At 41.0% G+C, this 22,061-nt stretch overlaps 1 protein-coding gene across 9 annotated transcripts in view; it reads right to left on the bottom strand.

Annotated features, from left to right (window-relative positions):
• synrg (synergin, gamma) overlaps positions 1-22,061 on the bottom strand; it is a 119,175-nt gene that overhangs the window by 83,872 nt on the left and 13,242 nt on the right. For 4 of the 9 annotated variants that reach the window (XM_078224822.1, XM_078224824.1, XM_078224821.1 and 1 more), the window contains exons 3-10: positions 15,793-15,923; positions 14,787-14,917; positions 13,910-14,015; positions 9,823-9,934; positions 5,474-5,746; positions 4,892-5,131; positions 1,025-1,102; positions 400-596 (exon numbers count right to left, since the gene is read on the bottom strand). In XM_078224822.1, the coding sequence (XP_078080948.1) occupies positions 400-596; positions 1,025-1,102; positions 4,892-5,131; positions 5,474-5,746; positions 9,823-9,934; positions 13,910-14,015; positions 14,787-14,917; positions 15,793-15,923 (1,268 nt within the window). Of the gene's footprint in view, positions 1-399; positions 597-1,024; positions 1,103-4,891; positions 5,132-5,473; positions 5,747-9,822; positions 9,935-13,909; positions 14,016-14,786; positions 14,918-15,792; positions 15,924-19,729; positions 19,832-22,061 lie in introns of those variants that run through there. The other 5 variants (XM_078224828.1, XM_078224827.1, XM_078224829.1 and 2 more) reach the window with 3 other exon arrangements.

The raw sequence follows: 22,061 nt of genomic DNA, 5'->3' as shown, positions 1-22,061 counted from the left end.
ACTGCTTTACCTCTAAGTACTTGCAATCCATAGAAGCCGAGAGACATGCTGAGCATTTCCAGCATTTTCTGCCTCTCTCTCTCTCAAATGTCCACTATATACAATATTTTGCCCTTATATTTAAAAGATAATTTGTCTTTGGATAATTTCGACCCAATAAATTGCAGCAAGGCTCCAAGCATAAATTGAGAGTGTTCAAGCTCTCTTTAAATGCCTGAATCACATAACTAACTCAGTCACTCCCAAGTATCAAATATTTTCTATACTAAATTTGGAAACAAAAATGCACTCAATAGACATCTAATGTTCTGTAACGAAAACTGTTAATTTTTAAAAAGTCCAAATAATTGCTTGTAAATTAGTTGATTTTTAAAACTGAGTAATGTTAAAACTGAGTACCTGTGACATCGCTATCATAGCCAACACGGTGTAAAGTTCCTCTTTTGTAAGCTTGCCTGGTGTTGCTCGATTGGCAAAAGCCCATATTTGACCCAGCATCTCCCTTGGTAGTCCAGACGAGAGAAGAATTGGGTAAAGCTTTGCTGTATCAATGCCTGATGGGGTAAGAGTAGCTTCGAGAACTTTCTTGTAGAGGTCTGTTGGAATATAATTTTGTAAATTTGCAAGTCAGGAATGCACTCGAACCCAAATGAACGTTCACATCTCGTGTGTGTACTAAGATGTGAGGTCAGCAATTTCCTTTCTAACTCAACCCCCAAAAACCAAACGCTCAGTTATAATCATTATCACGCTAAAATTAAGCAATAGTGGGAATTTACAAAAGAGGAAAACTCAGCAAGTTAGAAAATACATGTAGGATTAAATTATAATTCGATAGATGGAGAAAAGCTATAATTCTCTGTATCCAACTAAATTGTTTTAATTAACAGTCATGAATGGAAACTGTAAAGTCAGATCACTAACTGACAGTGCTATGAAACTGTGAAAAGTGAATGACTTCAAGACGACCCTTTTAAGCATCATTTTCAGCCAGAGGTTTAAACAAGCACAAAGCACATTATACCTGGGACAAGACTGTCATTGAAGAGCCAGGGCGGTAACATCGGCTGGAGTGTTTCCTGTGTAGGATACACTCCTACACCTAAGGAAATAAAAGTAAATGAACAATTACACAGGAGAATATAATGACATACCAATGTGTGCCAATCTTATCTCAAAAAGAACTTTTAGAATGAAAGTAGCAACGTGGCATGTTCTCTCAACATGCTGAGCTCCAGTTCAGAATTTCTGAAAAATTTTCAAAGTGATTAGTCAGGTGATAATGAAGGAATGAAGATATTTATTTGAGTTTGTTATTTTTGTTAAATCTGAAGAGTGCTGCATTTTCCTTTTATCAGTTTAATATTTTCCTCATTGGCTGATAAATTGAAAGTGCCGGGGATTAAACGTGCAATACTTCAGGAAATTATCCAAGAGCAGTCATCACTTTCCAAGGAACTTCTGTCAGCTTCTTTTCACAATGGGTACAAACCTGCCCCCAATGCCTGCACCCCAAACGCCTCTCCCCCCCCCCCCCGCCCCCCACACACACAATTCACGTAACCCTCCCATTCTCATGAACCTACTCCAAAATCTCCACCAACCTCACTCTGAACCATCAACCAGGAAGCACAAAAGGCAGCACAATTACTTATTCTTCTGGGTAACACCTGGCCACAGCCCAGTGTATCTCCCAAAGCACGGCTGATGAGGAGCAAAACCGTCATGAACTCAGAACGATGTCCTTTCACACTGTAATCTATTGTGGCAAAGCAGTGTCAACATACTACAAACTACTTCCACTTTTGAAATCATTAAATTGCCTGCTCAGAAGTTACATGTACTTTACACAATATGCAGATTAGTACAGAAATGTAACTATGTCGCTAAACTACAATGTGCACTCATATATGTTCTCTGAACAGATCCTTTCTGGGTGACATCTATCAACAATGCTTTTGATTTGTAACCTGGGATCCTTCACAAAAGACTTAGAAATCCCAAATCACTAAAATCTGACAAACCTTCAATAATTAATATGAAATTCATGCTTTAACAAAGAGTCCAGTAAGTAACGCCTGATTTATGGTAATATCAAAGCATGCGAATATAGAGTTTAAGACACATAAAATGATTGCCTATTTGATAATCTCATTACTTTGAACATGAATAGTGGCGCACTGAACAGAACTATCTTGGTGGAGGTGTATTGAATGATATGAACTGACAAAAATTTGGATTATAATGGTGATACTCATCTTTAATTTATCTGCATAATTTATTAATTATCCCTTTTAATCAGTAGAGGAAAAATGAACAAGTGTTTTTTGTACAAGAGGGGATTGAGCAGTTACAAATCAAATGCAAACCCCAAGGCTTTTTTCTCTTATGTGAGGAATAAAAGAATGACCAGGGTGAGGTTAGGGCCGGTCAAGGACAGTAGTGGGAACTTGTGTATGGAGTCAGTAGAGATAGGCGAGGTGATGAATGAATACTTTTCTTCAGTGTTCACCAAGGAGAGGGGCCATGTTTTTGAGGAAGAGAAGGTGTTACAGGCTAATAGGCTGGAGGAAATAGATGTTCGGAGGGAGGATGTCCTGGCAGTTTTGAATAAACTGAAGGTTGATAAGTCCCCTGGGCCTGATGAAATATATCCTAGGATTCTTTGGGAGGCAAGGGATGAGATTGCAGAGCCTTTGGCTTTGCTCTTTGGGTCCTCGCTGTCCACGGGGATGGTGCCAGAGGACTGGAGAATGGCGAATGTTGTTCCTCTGTTTAAGAAAGGGAATAGAAATGACCCTGGTAATTATAGACCGGTTAGTCTTACTTCGGTGGTTGGTAAATTGATGGAAAAGGTCCTGAGGGATGGGATTTACGACCATTTAGAAAGATGCGGATTAATCCGGGATAGTCAGCACGGATTCGTGAAGGGCAAGTCGTGCCTCACAAATTTGATTGAATTTTTTGAGGAGGTAACGAAGTGTGTTGATGAAGGTAGGGCAGTTGATGTCATATACATGGATTTTAGTAAGGCGTTTGATAAGGTCCCCCATGGTCGGCTTATGATGAAAGTGAGGAGGTGTGGGATAGAGGGAAAGTTGGCCGATTGGATAGGTAACTGGCTGTCTGATCGAAGAGAGGGTGGTGGTGGATGGAAAATTTTCGGATTGGAGGCAGGTTGCTAGCGGAGTGCCACAGGGATCAGTGCTTGGTCCTCTGCTCTTTGTGATTTTTATTAATGACTTAGAGGAGGGGGCTGAAGGGTGGATCAGTAAATTTGCTGATGACACCAAGATTGGTGACGTAGTGGATGAGGTGGAGGGTTGTTGTAGGCTGCAAAGAGACATAGATAGGATGCAAAGCTGGGCTGAAAAATGGCAAATGGAGTTTAACCCTGACAAATGTGAGGTGATTAATTTTGGTAGGACTAATTTAAATGTGGATTACAGGGTCAAAGGTAGGGTTCTGAAGACTGTGGAGGAACAGAGAGATCTTGGGGTCCATATCCACAGATCTCTAAAGGTTGCCACTCAAGTGGATAGATCTGTGAAGAAAGCCTATAGGGTGTTAGCTTTTATTAACAGGGGGTTGGAGTTTAAGAGCCGTGGGGTTATGCTGCAACTGTACAGGACCTTGGTGAGATCACATTTGGAATATTGTGTGCAGTTCTGGTCACCTCACTATAAGAAGGATGTGGAAGCGCTGGAAAGAGTGCAGAGGAGGTTTACCAGGATGCTGCCTGGTTTGGAGGGTAGGTCTTATGAGGAAAGGTTGAGGGAGCTAGGGCTGTTCTCTCTGGAGCGGAGGAGGCTGACGGGAGACTTAATAGAGGTTTATAAAATGATGAAGGGGATAGATAGAGTGAACGTTCAAAGACTATTTCCTCGGGTGGATGGAGCTATTGCAAGGGGGCATAACTATAGGGTTCGTGGTGAGAGATATAGGAAGGATATCAGAGGTAGGTTCTTTACGCAGAGAGTGGTTGGGGTGTGGAATGGACTGCCTGCAGTGATAGTGGAGTCAGACACTTTAGGAACATTTAAGCGGTTATTGGAGCACACCAGGATGATAGGGAGTGGGATAGCTTGACCTTGGTTTCAGATAAAGCTCGGCACAACATCGTGGGCCGAAGGGCCTGTTCTGTGCTGTACTGTTCTATGTTCGAATCACATGTAGAATCTTCTCCTGAAACTCCCTGGCATCTAAAGCTTCCAGAAGGCTCACATCTTCCTATCTTAGGACATCTGCAAAATGATTCCACATATATTTGCTATGAATTGCAATGAAAAAGCTTTGCAGTCAAAGAACTGATATATAAATACCTATAGAAAAAAATTCAAGACCTTTGAATCAATCACACATATAAACCTCAAGAATTTTAATTATAAAATACATCCATCCCTCGTCTAGAATCTCAACAAATCCAGTCAAAAAACACTTACGCTGCTGCTCAATGTGGACATTTAATTGATATTATCTTCATGATCAGTGACTAGAAAGGATGGTGCTGCAAGAGATATTTATTTTTCTCCGTTTGATTGACAAGAGCACATGCAAAGACTAAAGTTGAAGAACAATGTATAATCCACACCAAATTCTTATTATGTTGATCAATAACATTATAACAAGGAAACCTGTGCTTACACAAATCAGTGTAGCGACACCACTTGAATAAATTTCAGTAAAGGCTGGAATATCTTTGACATACAAGGCTTGTCGTTCTACACAGGCAAATCATAATAGATCACACAGACGGTTACGTGAGAAGAAAAGTTGAAGAGGGAATTATAATGGGTTATAAAAATTAGAAAAATTAAAAGAAAATGTATGTTTTCCTGATTTTGCAGAATCCTGGTTATTGAAGGAAATAGAAACAAACAAGTTTGCTCACCACTCTCTTTGGCAGGTGTCTCTTGTTCTGGATCCTTTGGCATGTCTGCTGTGAAGACACCACCGAGGTTTGCAGTTTGGCTGGCCCAATTACGGGCCTTGGCACTCGGCTGAAACTGAGTTGAGACTGAGGCTTTAGACCCAATGTCAGCCAGGGGCTGAGATTGGTTAAATTTAATGTGTGCCTGCTTAGGCATGCTGAGATCACAGGAAGCAAACATTTTCTCCTCCAATGAAGTGCCTAAACAAACAGGAGGTGGAACAAGTGTTTCCTAGCTTAGTTAAGCAAAAAAACATATAACTATGCCCCACTGAAGTTTCAGAATCCAAGATTACATACCCCAATTCCTAAAGAGATTGTATAATTAAATATGTATCTATATATTTAAATCAACCGCCTTCATTTTGCACAAGGAACTAAAACTCTAAAGTTAGTTCATTGCAAATATGTTTTATCAGGTGAAGAAAATTAATTAACAAGTTCGAATATTTTAAAATGCATCAGCCATAAAATTACATAAAACACTTTTTCAGATTTTTCAATTAGTTTTAAACAATTTAAAGTAAGTTTTGCACTTGTTACCTTGGCCGATTTTTGCCGAATGCCCTGCTGTAGCATACAATGCAGATGCAGCGGAGGGGTGAGCTGAAACAACAGGCTGTGCTGGAGCTGCAGCCAGCTCAGACTGCAGCCCAGCCTCTAATGTGGGGTGAAAGGGTTGGAAAGGCTGGAAACTGGTGGGAGCCGCAGGTGCGGCAGATTCAGGCCCTTGAATAAAGTCACTGAATTCTTCATCATCAGGAAAGGCAGGGGACTGGGAAGGAGGGGCAGTTGATAGGGATGACTGGGGAGTATCTGTAAAAATGGATAAATCAAAATAAGGCAACACAGAAATCAAATAAACTAAAATAATTTAAAAAACAATACAGGTACATACAGGCAAATGAGAATAAAAGAGATTCTCTGAACAAGAAACAATGGCTGGAATTTTACCGGCACGCCCACCCCGATTCCGGGGGCGGGCGAGGCTCGAAGAACGGCATTCTCCGTTGGCCTCAGGTGGGATCATGCGAAACTCGGGCAGACGCGCCGGTAAAATTTCACCTAATCCCTCCACTTCTAAAAATACAACAGAAAACTAACTATGGCAGCTATTTCCAAAATAAAGATTAAAATACACACGACTCCTCTCCTCCAACTCCGAGGAATAAATCATGATTTTTGGTCTGATAACCATGTGAAACCAGCAGAAAGGTTAGTAAGTTAAAGCGTGAAGTCCAGCGTAAACATTGCCAATGCAGACAGCCATTCAATGAAAAATGCAACACCGCACGAGTAACATTTCCAGAGGCAGAGAACAAAGCTTCACCAAATAGCTGAACATAACAGATGCAGACAATTCAACACTTGGTGCTGAAGGAGAGAATTATTCAGATAGTAGCAGCAACTGGAGTCCTGCGGATCTATTTTACTTTCAACTGTTTACTTGTAAAATACTTTGAAGTCATCTTTTTTTAAGGTTGGATCAGTTTTCATATGCTGTGCTTTTGCTGACCAAAACAGACCTGGAGTATGTTTCAATGCACACAGGTAAGAAAGGTTCCAGGAATAACTGAATAACATAATGAAAACTTGGAAATTGGTTAAGTGCTAAAAAGGCCTGCAAACTAACAAGTTAATTCCATAGTGCTCCAAGTGGCAACAAAAGGGATGGGGATAGAGAGATGAGCTTTAGGCATTATGAGGTGGTCAAACTGTTACCTGGGTATCATTTTCCTCTGGAAATACCACTTAGTTTTTAGCTTGATTTAAATTGCTCAAATATTTATCATGTACATAAAACCATTAATTCCTCTCCTGCCAGCCAGTATATACAAGAACCAATTAAACAAATTGGATACATACTTGCTGCATTATAGTGTAGTGCAGCCAGACAAAATTAGAATGGTGCAAATTAGTGAAATGACCACCAGGCTGTCAAGCTGTTCAAAATTCCTAGCAGAAATCTGCGGCGGTAAATACATTATGAACACAGTGTCATTTAAAACGATAGTACTGGTCGGCAAATGAAACAAGACTTGAATGCAGATTACTGCAATAAAAATGAACAACCTCTCAGCAGCAGTGGTGTGGGAGAAAAATTACAACAAATTCAAAGACAAGGGAACATTCTGTGGTTATTTATACCATTTTCTCCCAAGTAATTGATTACTGCTTCTCTCCAGCTGGTCTGCCGCTCATTTTATTGAAATGTTGGAACCGCCAACCATAACTGTACAAGGTCAGAAATGATCTCCAACGATGGCAGTGGGTTCTAGTTGTAATTACCGTTCCTCCCTCCCCAGAGTCTTATGAAACACAGCCAAGATTGCAGGGAAGCCAAAGGGTTTGTGTAAACTTGTTAGTATTCTTAACACATGAGAAAGCACAAAATCATATTCCCTGGTGTCTTATTAACAAACTCGGAGCCATGCTGTTAGATGCAGTCTGGCTGATAGAACAGATTAGATACAACCACAACATGATAAAATAGCAAGTGAGATTTCCACATTTATTTAACCACACATCTGCAATCTTATGGTTAAAAAGCACATTCAATTAAATTCAGGAATACAGTAGCAACACTATGTTCATACAAGATACTTAGTACATGTACGTAATAGTCGCTTCAGAAGTGCAAAACAATTTGGCATCAAGGGAAGAAAGAGTTAAACAAATGGCATTATTGTCCTAACCCAACAGGTCACATTATCAGGACCAAAGGAGGTGAGTTTTCTAGTTTTTGAAATCTATTATTAGGCTGGCCTGTGTTCATTTTGTAAAATTATACACCACGTGGAAAATACTGGGATGTAGATTCATGGATCATCCTTCAAGGCAAAAAGTTTGATTGTGTGTGGGGTGCATCACATTCAACAATTCTGAGGTCACTTCATGCCCCACCCACACACAGGAGGAAGAGCACAGATCGGCTTTCTATTCCGTTCTGGCCGGGACCCAGCCCAAATTTTTCATTCCCACTTCCGCCCAATTGAAATCAGCTGATTTAACATGTACCAGGGATCCAGCCTTGGACTTCCTGTTCTATGTGGCTTAACAACACATCAAAAACTTAATTCATCAACTCAGTCGGCAAAAACAACCTTTTTTGGTGGGGTGCAGTGAGTTGGAGGAAACAGAGGCTTTGCAGGTTACGATCATAGAATCCTACAGTGCAGGAGGAGGCCATTCGGCCCACCATGTCTACACTGACCACAATCCCACCCCAGGCCCTATTCCCACAACCCCACACATTTAGCCCGCTAATCCCTCGAACCTACACATCACGGGACACTAAGGGGCAATTTAGCGTGGCCAATCAACCTAACCTGCACATCTTTGGATTGTGGGAGGAAACCGGAGCACCCGGAGGAAACCCACGCAGACACGGGGAGAATGTGCAAACTCCGCACAGACAGTGACCCAAGCCGGGATTCGAACCTAGGTCCCTGGTGCTGTGAGGCAGCAGTGCTAACCACTGTGCCGCTCCAAAAGGTAAAGATTTAAGTCAGGAAACATGACTTTCAGGAGTAGATTGCACAGCACCTTTGAGAAAGGCCTTTGTATTTGGGTATTGCTGCAATGTTGGGATGGTTGGGGGGAGGGGGGGGGAGCTCTGAGGAAAAGTTCAATTCCATATTCTCAAAACATATTTCTAATATTTTCCAGCAGTGAGATCAAATTGAAGTTTCATTGTAAAAGGCATACTTAAAATTCCAATTTTCTTCCTACAGGGCTGCTGTGCAAAGTAATAACCAATATTTTCCACACAGCTGAGAGAATTGCAATTTGGGGATCTGCGCTTTCAAACAATAGGCTGGTTAATATTTCCGACTCGTTACTTCAAATTTGAATGTTAGGACCCAATATTTTGCATGGTGGAATACCAGAAGTACAAGATTCCCACTCAATCCAAATCAGCAACAAGCAGACTTTATTGAATTGAATCTCTCCATTACAGGAGGTCGTCATTTGGCTCATCGAGTCTACACCGGCTCATTGATAGAGCAACCCACCCAGACCCTATCCCTGTAACCCCATGTAATTACCCCACTAATCCCCCCTAACCTACACCAAGGGGCAATTTAGCATGACCAATCAACCTACACGTCTTTGGAGTGTGGGAGGAAACCAGAGCACCCAGAGCAAACCCACGCAGATACAGGGAGAACATGCAAACTCCACACAAACAATCACCCAAGGCTGGAATCGAACACAGGCCCCAGCACTGAGACAGAGCAATGCTAACTACTACCAAACAAGGGCACGGTCTGCAAAAAAAAAAATCGGCAACTTGTTCATTTTCACAAGCTGATGTGTAACGGAAAATGGTTTGCATTCAGTGCCAGTTGAATATGCCATGGTGGTGGGGAAGGAAAAGAAAGTGTATGGTTTCAGGTCAGCCTAGAGATAAATCATGCAAAGAGCATCCTCGTCAATTTTTAAAAATGTATCATGTCATGGGATGTGAGCGTCACTGGCAAAGCCAGAATTTGCAGCCCATCGCTAAGTCCCCATGAACTGATTAGTTTTTTTTTAGGCCATTTCAGAAGGCGGTTAAGAGTCAACCATATTACTTTGGGTGTAGAGACACATGTAAACCAAACCAGGTAAAGATGGCAGATTCGATCCCTAAAGGATATTAGGGAACCAGATGGGCGTTTTTACATCAATAACAGTTACATGGTTACTATTACTGAGATTAGTTTTAAGTTCCACATTTTAATTGACTTTAAATTCCAACAGCTGCTTTGGTGGTACTTGAACCCATGTCCCCAGAGCCTCCAGAATACTAGTCCAGTGACATTACCATTACCCCACTGTCTCTCTAGAAACTTGCGACTGTGCCCATCATGAGCTATTGGAGTATTTCTTGAAAACAGTATTGTTACCTGATTTACTGGGATGTGAAGAGGGGCCTGGGTGCATCTTTGCATCCCTTGTGAACCCAGCAAGGTTTCCTTTAATAGCTTCCAAGGCATCATCCCGGTTCTTTTCGCCCATCTGAAATCAGAATGAGGCAGAAACCAGTGAGTTAGTTTCAAATGATGTGAAACTGTGATTTTTTTTTAATGAAATAGTATTTTTGAATAAAGAAAATCAACTTTTCTTTTAGCCCAAGTACAAAGTGAAAAATAATTTAGCAATAATAAAAGTAAATTACTGTGGATGCTGGAATCTGAAACCAAAAGAGAAAACGCTGGAAAATCTCAGCAGGTCTGGCAGCACCTGTGAGGAGAGAAAAGAGCTGACGTTTCGAGACCAGATGACCCTTAAAGGGTCCAGATGACCCCGACCCTTAAAGGGTCATCTGGACTCGAAACGTCAGCTCTTTTCTCTCCTTACAGATGCTTCCAGACCTGCTGAGGTTTTCCAGCGTTTTCTCTTTTGGTTTCAAATAATTTAGCAAGTTGTACATATAAAATACCCTTCCTTTTTTACAATGCTGCAGTTCTAACTTTTACATATGTTCCAAAAGAAGATGCAAAATACTTTCCCACAGGGAGAGGGTGAGACAATGGAAAAAAAAACACAACATTAAGGAAACCCATATCTGCACCTGCGAGGAAAACCGTAGAGGGCTGATAACATGGTAACAGATCAATCCCTTATATAATGGCAATGAGGCGGGGAAGGATAATTACTTATGTTTTCCCCTATGTGAAGCTAAGAAAGTGCCGACTTTCAGTCAGACAGCTGTGGAGCAGTGATAAGCAGAGGTCCCCTCAGAGACAGAGAGACCAACTACCATAGCTCTATTCACCCACAACTCTCAGGAGCTGATTTTATAGCTGCACTGGCAGAGGCCTGCCAAGCAGGTTGCCCACCAAGTAATAGATAATGCAAATTGTAGAGAGCAGAGCATGACAAAGAAAGTCAAAAAGCATAACCTCAGATGTATATAAAATAAAACAAAGTCACTTAAGCCTATCAAGTTAAATCCCTCAAAAATGATAAACAATTTCTTTAACGTTGACATATCCAATCTCCTGACAGGTAAACTGAATCACAGGTACCTCTAATATGTCTCCCTCAGCTCACTAATCTTATCAGGAAAAGAAATCTCAGGCTCTTAATCTAACCTCAAATCTGACCAGTTGCATTGAACACTTATCCATGCGTTTATCAACACAAAACCTACTGCATTTTGTGCCAATTAGATAATCTCTCTATCCTTACCACCATCAACTCTGTTATTGAATAGATAGTAATCCAAGCTATTTTTTTTTTTAAAGTTAAGGATATTATGACTTTTGATGGGTACTTGCTGAGTGGGGTAAAAAGGTCTAATTTGTGCAAAACTCAATATCAAAAAATAACCTGTTAGCTCTGCACGCATGTATTCAACTTTTAAATTACATCCTCAGTTAAAAACCTGCATATATTTAATGTTGGTCCAGATTTTGTGGTAAAAATAACACAAGGTTTGGCACTCGCCATTTTTAAAGCATAAATGAACAGCAATTTCTGGCAATTGTGTGTGCTCAGTTAGATGCAGAAATCAGGAAGTTGTTGTCCCAGTTTCTCTGCTCCTCCAGAGGTTTTGCTATAACAGTACCGCTCCAAGAAACTCAAACACGAAAGAATGTGAATTTGGAGCTCTTAGATGATAGATGCTCTGACATGTCAGAAAAACTCAGGGCTTGTCCATTTTAAGCACAAGTAAACTTTTAACATTGTGACAAGTCTTAAAACTGCCACAATGCCCATCTGACACTGAAAATTACTTTTTACTTCTCATTCCATCAGACTTTACTTACAGTTGGCAATTTTTTTTAAAATTAAATTTACTTTTTCTGTCTCCTTTATCATTTCTCTCAATCCCATCTTTTTGTCCGCTTTTTATGTCACTTTCTGCTTTTATTGATCACATGGTGACGCAGTGACAAGAGTTCCACTTCCAAAGTCAGTCATATTTAAGCCTTTTATTCTTTAAAAGCATCAGCTGAAATTGGCATGCGACTTTTTATTTTGTTTTTTTTTATAAACATGAAGAGATTTCAATTTGCAATTATGATTTTTTGTTTCCCGGTCTCCAAATTTTAACGTCTAGAACATGTTAGTTAAACAAAAAGATTCCCTCTGCGTGTATTTTTTTTTTGCTCTTGAATGAGGCCGCATTTGGAAAGAGAAAATGATGATTTGGGGGGCAGCGCAGTGGTTAGCACTGCAGCCTCACAGCGCCAGGGACCTGGGTTCGATTCCCAGCTTGGGTCACTGTCTGTGCGGAGTCTGCACGTTCTCCCCGTGTCTACGTGGGTTTCCTCCGGGTGCTCCAATTTCCTCCCGCAGTCCAAAGGTGTGCGGGTTAGGTTGATTGGCCATGCTAAATTGACCCTAGTGTCGGGGGACTAGCTAGGGTAAATATATGGGGTTAAAGGAATAGGGCCAGGGTGGGATTGTGGTCGGTGCAGACTCAATGGGCTGAATGGCCTCCTTCGGCACTGTAGGGATTCTATGGATTCTAAAAATTCTATTCTATGGAAGATTTGGCTTGAATTAACTAGCCTCAATAGGGATTCTTCAGTCTCATTGCTAAGAAGATACAAAGTTGCTTCCTTATTCACACATGTCCTGGGCCCCACTGTAGAGGTTGCCATGTTGTTTTGGCTTTCTAACAACCACTGCTTCCAGTCCAAAGTCAGTCTGCGGACAAGTGTAAGTGTAATGAGTGGCAGGTACTGTTTGCTCACGGTTGACAGCAAAATCCAGACAATCATCTATGAATTACAATTTTTTTCCATTTTTCTTCTTGACGTTGTTGACTGTTTAACTGGAGTGGACTCACCACAGCTACTAATTTGTGTGTAAACTTCAACAAAGGATGAAAGCAGGCTATGTAACCATGGATAGCATTACAGCCAAGCTCAATCCTGTGTCCACTTTCTACTCATACATACACACTTCCAACAGAGGTTGTTAATCAAAACTGAGAACGTTGTCCTATTTTCCACTTGCTAACACTCAATGTTCTAGTTAACTGTACCATCCTATCATCACCCCTTTTACATGTCAATCAAGTCAGCACATTCTGCGTTCAAAACTGGCACCTTCCTGACCTCTGATCACTGATCAAACTGGTTAAGCCATCAGGGCATTTTTTTTTTTACGTTTGAAATCCTTGATAGTCTTTTCTTCATGGAAATTAAGAAATCTTAGAAACCCTACAGCACGGAGAAAGGCCATTCGGCCCATCGAGTCTGCACCGACCACAATCCCACCCAGACCCTACCCCCATATCCCTACATATTTATCCACTAATCCCTCTAACCTACGCATCCCAGGACACTAAGGGCAATTTTAGCATGGCCAATCAACCTAACCCGCACATCTTTGGACTGTGGGAGGAAACTGGAGCACCTGGAGGAAACCCACGCAGACACGAAGAGAATGTGCAAACTCCACACAGACAGTGACCCAAGCCAGAAATCGAACCCAGGTCCCTGGAGCTGTGAAGCAGCAGTGCTAACCACTGTGCTACCGTGCCTTCACTCTGATTCACTCTTCTTTGATGTGGAGATGCCGGCGTTGGACTGGGGTAAGCACAGTAAGAAGTCTCACAACACCAGGTTAAAGTCCAACAGGTTTATTTGGTAGCACAAGCCACAAGCTTTCGGAGCACTGCCCCATCACCACCTGATGAAGGAGCAGTGCTCCGAAAGCTGGTGGCGTTTGCTACCAAATAAACCTGTTGGACTTTAACTTGGTGTTGTGAGACTTCTTACTCACTCTTCTTTGACATCCCTCTGCTCCGAATTCAGAACAATCCAACAAAACGTCTTTTGGAGGAAAGATGCTCTAAATTACACAGAATATTCAGCACATAATCTCACCGGGAGAACCAGATTAAAATACACAGCTCTTACTTATTAGGAAATGGCCTCAATTCACACCAAAAACTTTTGATGGCTTTCTTTTCCAATGAATTAAATAAACCATCTGAAGTAAAAACATATCCATAACATCACTGAGGAATACCTTAGGCTTTACGCTGCTCAAAAGACGCAGCTTTTGCTTCTGCTCTTCAAACTGCCGCCGCTTCCTTTCCTCTTCCATCATCTTTTGCTGCTGTTCAAATCGCTTCCTAGAGAAACAAAAGTCATGAAAGACTAAATCAGTGTATAGTTACTGTAATATTACAATTACCTCTGGACCGACAGATTCCTTAATCTTTCTTCATATAATAAAACTATCCAAAACAAGCCATTTAATTTGCACTAATTGGGCTGCCTTGCAGTGGAATTCCTTAACAAATGACCTTTCATTTCAATGCAGGTTTTTCAAAAAAGGGATCAAGAATTTCTCACCACTTTACTATCCTCTGAGTAAAGTATAGACACATTTGAAGAGAACAAACAGCAAACGGTGCAAGTAGAAATGGAATCCTCCCGATGCATATTACTCACGACTGATAGTATTTGAGCATACACTGGGGAGTGAGGAGAGAGACAAATAACCACACTGGCAGTTAAAGAAAAAAAATTAACCATTTACTTCCTGCAATATAGCAGGTGACTTGATGATCTACTTTTAATGCTCTGCTGCCAGGATTATGTTTGCTGGGTTCAGGAAAAATCAGGAACTCTTGAGATTAAGGAATTCGTAGTCTCGAGATCTGCTAACCTTTTGTTCAACGTCTGCACCCTTGATGATTCACGTCTATTGTTGAATTTGACTAAAACTCTTAGTTGTGCATATTTCTTTTTAAAATTAAAAGTTTATTTATTAGTCACAAGAAAGGCTTACATTAACACTGCAATGAAGTTACTGTGAAATGTAAATGTTACCCGTAAAATGAAAGACTACAAGTTAGATCATTACTCTAAACCAATTTAGAATCAGTAAATCATCTTACTGCTGTTCTTCAGCAAACTGCTTTTGCATATCTGGTGTGTATTGTGGCGGAGAAGGACGCATCCCCATGTAATGGTGTTGAGGCATAAAAGACATTCCAGCTGGTGGCATTGGTCCCATTGCCATTCCACCCTAAAGGGAATAAAAGATTAAAATAATACCCCTGAATGAGCATAACAAGAACTCAATGGGTAATTCAATTCAACTTGCTTCTCTTCTTGTTTCGCTCCATGCACAGAACCTGCTCCTCTCCTTTGTACCCTCTACTAACTCTTCAATATTACTGCATAATATGGCCTGTGATAGAAACATCACCATGGTAGCCCAATACTCCCTTGAGTGAGTTGTTAATAATTAAGCACACATTGTACAATATGTGGGAAATCAATTGACATCTAAGTGTACCCTTTAAATAAACATTCCAACTGCAATGTCTATTAACAAGTACCATTTTCATTTTGATAATGCATTTAAATTATATGCGACAAATAAATAAATTCAAGTACTCTATCCTGAGGCTAACTTTGAACAGTATCTCGCACAGCAGGGGGTGGAACTGCATCAACAAATCTAAAGCTGCAAAATGTCACTGTGACTTCCCTGGTTTGAGTAGGGGGTTGAGACGACAAGCATTGGCAAAAATGTGTTTAAATCATATTTTCTTCTCCCCCTATTTGTCCAGGGGTGAGGAGGTGGGTGGGGGGAGGTCAAGCAGGTGACTTCCATACAACCTTTTAGATTGTGCGATTGCTGCTTGAGATTGATTCTCTCTCTGATTTTCCCCTCTTTGGAGGCAAAAATGTGTGCCGTATTTCAGCACCTCTCCATATTTGCACAGCTGAGATTGGGAACTCCACCTGTAAAGGAAATTGTACCCAATGTCCCCAGCATTCCAACACACTTGATTTTGTACATAAATGCAGCTAAAAATGCTCTATTCAAAATGCCATATTTGATGAAGGATGGTTAATTTTGTGTACAAGGAAAGATTTTCATCGCTGAATTACCTGCATCGACATTGCTCCAGGAGGCATCTGTGAACCAAAATTCATGCCCATCATGCCTTGCATGTTGGGCTGCATCACAGGTACCATGGGGAATCCCTGTTGTTGCTGCTGTTGTTGCATTGACATCATTCCTACAGACACACAGATGGTGAAATGGAAATCTTCATTTAAACTCACCAGATCAGCTTTACAAAAACTAAGAGCAACACAGCAATTAGTCCAAAGCCACCAGAAACACTTCTCGACTCAAAACAGCCGTCCAACTGCCCCATAACCGAGCTAAACATTGCCAGGAAAAAAATTGTCTTTAGTTTTTGAGTCTGTTGTATATTTGTAGTTTGTACCACAAACTATATAGACATTAGTGGCATACAAATTGAGATCTCACTGCCCACAATGTTTTTACAACGTAAACGCTTAGATGTGAGAATGTTTACAATAACAAAAGCATTTTTAAAAAAATCTTCATGCCAAGAGAGGGCGACATCTAATGACTCTATGTAATACTAAACTATATTTAACTGGTGAATATCTATGATATAATTCATTTAATTATTGATTAAGATTTTAGTCACCAGTAAAATCCTTAATTACCAGAGACGTAGTAATGAGTACAAAGCATAATTACTGAGGATTTGGATAACTTTCATCAACAAATTCTGGCTCTTTTCCTCTCAATTATTTCCTTCCCCTCCTGAACATGACAATGCATGATGAGATTTAGCTCCACTGGTGTCGGCCATACAAGGGCGAGTCTTGATAGTGTGCGTCAATGTACACTTCGACATTGTAATACATTATTTTGATCACTGTAGCTCGTTTAGCAAATTCCCATTCTCAATCAACATCTACAGTTCCCTGGAAGAAACTCTGGAGAGCGATCAAGAACAGGAACACTTCCAGATGTTCTCTCCCTGATGATGGCGGTAACCCTAGTGGCTTGCCTCTTTTCTGCCACGTGGTCCATGTCCTGATTTCCCTAACAAGGGAACATGCATCGTCTGTAGGGACAGGTTTAGTTGCTTATGTTGGGCTTCTTTTAGTTTGATTAGGGGCAGCGTGGTGGCACAGTGGTTAGCACTACTGCCTCACAGCGACAGGAACCCGGGTTCAGTTCCACCCTTGGGTGCCTGTGTGTGGAGTCTATACGTTCTCCCCGCATCTGCTTGTGTTTCCTCCGGGTGCTCCGGTTTCTTCCCACAGTCCAAAGATGTGCAGGTTAGGTGAATTGGCCACGCTAAATTGCCCCCTTGTGTGCAAAGATGTGAGGTTGGGTGGATTAGCCATGGTAAATGTGCGGGGTTACGGGGTAGGTGGAATACTCTTGCGGAGAGTTGGTGCAGGCTCGATGGGCTGAATGGCCTCCTTCTGCACTGCAGGGATTCTACGATTGAACCAAATGATTCTTTCTCATTTTAGCGGTAATGTAAAAGGGATATTTGTTGTGCTGATTCTTGTTTGGTGACTGGGACAACCCTATTGCTTCTTCAAAATAGGACCACCCACAGTGGAAATTTGTTTCCATCACTAGCTCAGCACAGACATATTCCTGTGCTTTGTCACCCAGTACGTGACATCGGCTCAAACTGTAACAATTAATAAATCTTCTCTACTGCATGTCCTGATAGAAAAGTGAAATGCGTTAATTAGGGTCATGAAAGGGACTTATATCAAATGTCTCTTTTTTTACAGGTGTCCTTATTTTCAAAATGGTCATTGAATATACAGTAAATCAGATAAGCCAAACATCCGTGATTGGCTTTACCTCCTGTAAAGTTGCTTCTTTTTGTCCACCCTTACTTGGGATTGTGCATAATTCTAGCACTTGGCCAGCAGGATGCGATGTACATTCTCCCCTTGGCTTTCCTCCCAAAGACGTGCAGGTGAGGTGGATTGGCCATGCTAAATTTCCCCTTAGTGTCCAGAGAGAGCGCGAGACCGAGATAGAGAGATACTCTTTCGGAGAGTCAGTGCAGACTATGGGCTGAATGGTCTCTTTTTGCATTGTAGCGATGATCATTTTCTGTTTGTTGAGTTTGCCAGTTCTTTGGCATTCCAGCGTCCTCCTCCACTGAGGACGTTGTGATCCAGGAATCTGTCACATTGGCCGGGGAGGGGTGGGGCAGGGGGAATAATGTCTTGCAGGCAGCTGTCAAGGGACCCTCTCTCTCACTGTGCTGCAGCTGCTAACATTGTAAGTGCTGGACAGGGAGCGGGAGGATCCTGATAGCAGCTTATCATGAGTTGACTCTGCTCTAGGCTTTTGTCCAAAGGGGAGTTTTTTGTCCAACATCCATAACAGCAGAGAAATCACTTGATCCTTGGAATTAGATGTGCAACAGCATTCAACTCCGGGGATATGACGATTTCTCTCCCACTATGGATTCTTGGCAAAAAGCTCACCCAATCCACAAAAGCAGCTTCCTTCACCCACTGCTGACTCACACTAAACTGAATGTCTTGTGTTTGAAGTGGTAAACAGACTTATCGAATCATCGCTTATAATGAGTGCCTGGAGATCAAGGTGAAACTTGCATCTGTAACAATTCAATGTGGAACTTTTAATAAGCACCATTTCTTTGGAGATGTCTGTATTTTGGGAGTGTCCTTTGATGCCAATTTCTAGTAGCAGATAAAATACAAAATGGATGACCTCATTCAATATCCCCCCCCCCCCCCCCCCCCCCCCCCCACCTCCTACCTTCTGGCCCACCAGATCCCCCAAAATTTACATAATGAAAGATAGATGTATTTGTTAAGCCATGCAGTGATAGCTACTCTCACAGACAAATAATTCATTGGAAGTTTGACAAAACATCAACTATTGATTAGTAGACAATAAATAGCTTGTCACATTATACATCCCTCACATCTCCTATTTAAAATGAGTTCATTTCACATAAGATGTTCTTACATATTCGGTGAAAATACTTCCAAAGTATGCTGAACACACAACTGGGAGAAATTTCACAAATAAGCAAAAATTCAACAAGTCAATTCTGCTGAATGAGAATTTTAAACACCTTCGCTGAGAAGGTTAGCTCGGAGTTAGACTAGATCATAAATGTGACAAACCAACCTTATTAGGTGATTGAATTTCCACCATTTAAACTCCCCTAGTGCCTCAGTCATTAAAGCAGAGAAGCTGAAACATATAGGCCAAAAATGAAACACGGCTGATCCCACTTGTGCTGAGCTGATTGCAGCTGATGCAATAATGGTAGGTATATTTCTGAGTTCACTGATCACAGCTGGGGCTGTGGAAAGGGTATTAGAATCGACTCCCTGAGGAAAATTATCCAGGATTCCTAAATCCGGTCATTGTGCAGGAAGTGCCAGTGTAAACATCCCTGAGGGGGGGATCGGAAGTGGCAGGGCTAACATCAATTAATAGCTGACGCCTGTCCACTTGATATTTTGTGTACGAGAGTGGAGAATGGCCACGTGGATGAGGAATCGCAAGGTGATTTGGCAGCTGTGAAACGGTGCTCAAAGATTCAGCATCTTTGGGGAAAGGGAGAAAACCGATAGAAAAAGAATTCAGAATATGTAACCGGGAAAAGAGATATACAATTATCACACTTTGCTGATGCTGTACGCTATGAATAACTTTGAGGTTTCATTCATTATTACCCGAGTCAGATAACCCTGTGCCTAAGACTACATTGGATTTCCACAGCATCAGTGGTAACAAATGCTTGATAGAAAAGCCCCCAAATGACACTTCAATCTGCTTTATTCCTAAACACTTCTGTAATGTTAGCTCACATGAAAAGAGCACAGTGATATGGGAAGTCCACAAAATGAGAAGTGATTCTGTTAAAAGGCTAACTTTTGATTTTCTCTGCACATAAGCAGGGGGAAAACAATTAAAATGAAGTCCTACAGAAGACTATTGGATAGAAGCATGCAGGGAGTAGTACTGCAGTCGAGAGACCAAAACATCTTGAGATTCAATCCCCATGCCGATCTAGCTGGTCTCACTGGGCATTCCAATTAGCTTCAGCGTCTTGGGTTGGGTGGTTTTCCCACTGCTCTTGCTGCCGATTGCTTTTCAGCAGCAACAGGCACCATTCTTGACGGTGATGCCCCCCTGCAAATAGGCTGTGGCAACCACCGCCTGAGCTCAGGATGGCCTTTGGCGTTGAAAAGTGCCAGAGGATACCTGGTACCAATGGAGTCATTCCCACCAAGACAGAGCACCTGGGATAAAAGGGAGAGGAGTGGGAGGAAAAACATTTTTTAAAATGCACCATCACAAACTAGCAGAATTGGAATACACCTGTAAACAATACAGGCAAAGGATCTGGTTAGTAAATAATTATTGGAACAAGTTTTTTTCAAGTACCCTTTTAGTTCTGACGACAATATAGGAATTAAAGATAAAGAGTTATTATTTCCGATAAAACGAAGTAGTTACCTCAGACATAAGTTTAATACCCAAATGTATTCCTTTGTTCATTCAGCATCTTCTTAAATTTCCTTTTATTCTCGAGACAATACAGCTGAGATCAATCTCAATTACAGGCACACACAGCAGTCGGTGGCATTGTGTCAGTGAGCCTTTGCAGCGGGCGTTAATAAGAATAAATATAAATATTTATAGGGCAGTATAAATTGGGAAGTGGGTGTAATGGTATTTCTTGCAGTTTCCTTGCTGCTTGAAATTGCAAATCTCTTTCAGGAGATGCATTGGACATGATTTCCACAAATTGCAATCTATCTGAAGAGCAAGTAATGAATTAGAAGGCCTTGTGCCATGGTGGTTTCAAGAACGGCCACAATGACTGTTCAATTTTATCTAGAATATTAAAACAACGGTGTAATGAAAACAGGCTTTCCTGTGATTTTTAAATAGAATAAATCCATAGCAAAACTGGCACTTGCTAACTGTGCCTCACCGACCTCAGATCTAAATTTTCCTTTATTCTGTAGCATTGTTAGACCAACCATGGGCAGCCAATATTTGTGACGTACTGCATGCAGTCAACCCTTGTAAACTCATTTAGTGTAAATGTCCAACTCAAAAGTAACCTTCCCGCTTGTTTCATATCCATGTTCAAACACAGTCTATTTCTATTGACAGGGGATCTTCAGCAGGCCTAGATTTACGAATTTAATTCATTGACAATTTTCCACACATTGAAGAATTATAGAATTAAGCTACGATTTAAAGGAACATGGAGGCACGGATAAGAGGTTAGCTAAAGGGTTAAAAACAAAGATAAACGCTTTGATGATGTGTTTGAACTGGCAGCCTGTAAACAGTGATGTCAATTAGGTGATCTGGAAGTGGATAAAGGAGCATTTCAGAATTTGCTTATTAAGCTGCAGAGGGGCATAGCATTCGTGAACTGGACAAATCACTTGGTTGAAATTTTACACAGAGAAATATGAAATGATAAAATTTTAAAGGTTGAGAGAAAAAATACATTAAAAACAATGAAACATTAACAAAGAATAGAAAAGCAATATGGCTTTGATGTAGGTAACTCTTTAAAATAGAATATATATTTACACCTTTAATGTAGGAAAATATTCCTAGGCGCTTCACAAGAGTGTAGAAAGATAACAACTGACACCAAGCCAAAGGAAGAGATGCTCGGAGAGGAACCCAAAATTTAGTCAAAGTTGTACTTTTAATAAAGGTCTTCACACTGAACCTATGGCTGTAATTAGAATTTAGTGTCTGATTTAGTTCTCAACTTTTAAGAATTATAGCAAGGCCTTGAGAACAGGATATACACAGAGGAGATACCAGGAAAGAGGGCACAGGGCTTCGTAAGATATACTGGGAAAACTCTTTCTACTGTCTGGTAAGTCAGTAAATAGAGATCAGCGTTCTTAATATCACTGAGCAAATGAAGAGATTAAAATAACATTTTTACAACAGAGATGCCCATGTGAAGCAGCAAAGGAAACAAAAGCAGAATAGCTTTTAAAAGGGATTTAAATAATATGGGAAATGGGGAGGAGAAGGAGAGAGCGTTCTGTGATCATGCACAGAAATAACAAGCTAAGTTTTGAGGGTGATGCTGGCATTGTGGAAATGTCACTGTAGGGGTAATCCAGAGGCCCAGGCTAATGTTATGGGGATATGGGTTTAAATGCCACCAAGGCAGCTGATGGAATTTAAATTATATTAATAAATCTGGAATGTAAAGCTGGTTTCAGTAATGGTGACCATGAAACTGTTGTAAAAACCCATCTGGTTCACTAATGTTCTTTAGAGAAGGAAATATGCCGTCCTTACCTGGTCTGGCCCACAT

Source organism: Mustelus asterias, chromosome 12, assembly GCF_964213995.1.
Source record: "Mustelus asterias chromosome 12, sMusAst1.hap1.1, whole genome shotgun sequence".
Lineage (NCBI taxonomy): Eukaryota > Metazoa > Chordata > Chondrichthyes > Carcharhiniformes > Triakidae > Mustelus > Mustelus asterias.
The sequence above is the reverse complement of the archived record's forward strand: the minus strand, read 5'-3'. Positions and strand labels throughout refer to the sequence as shown.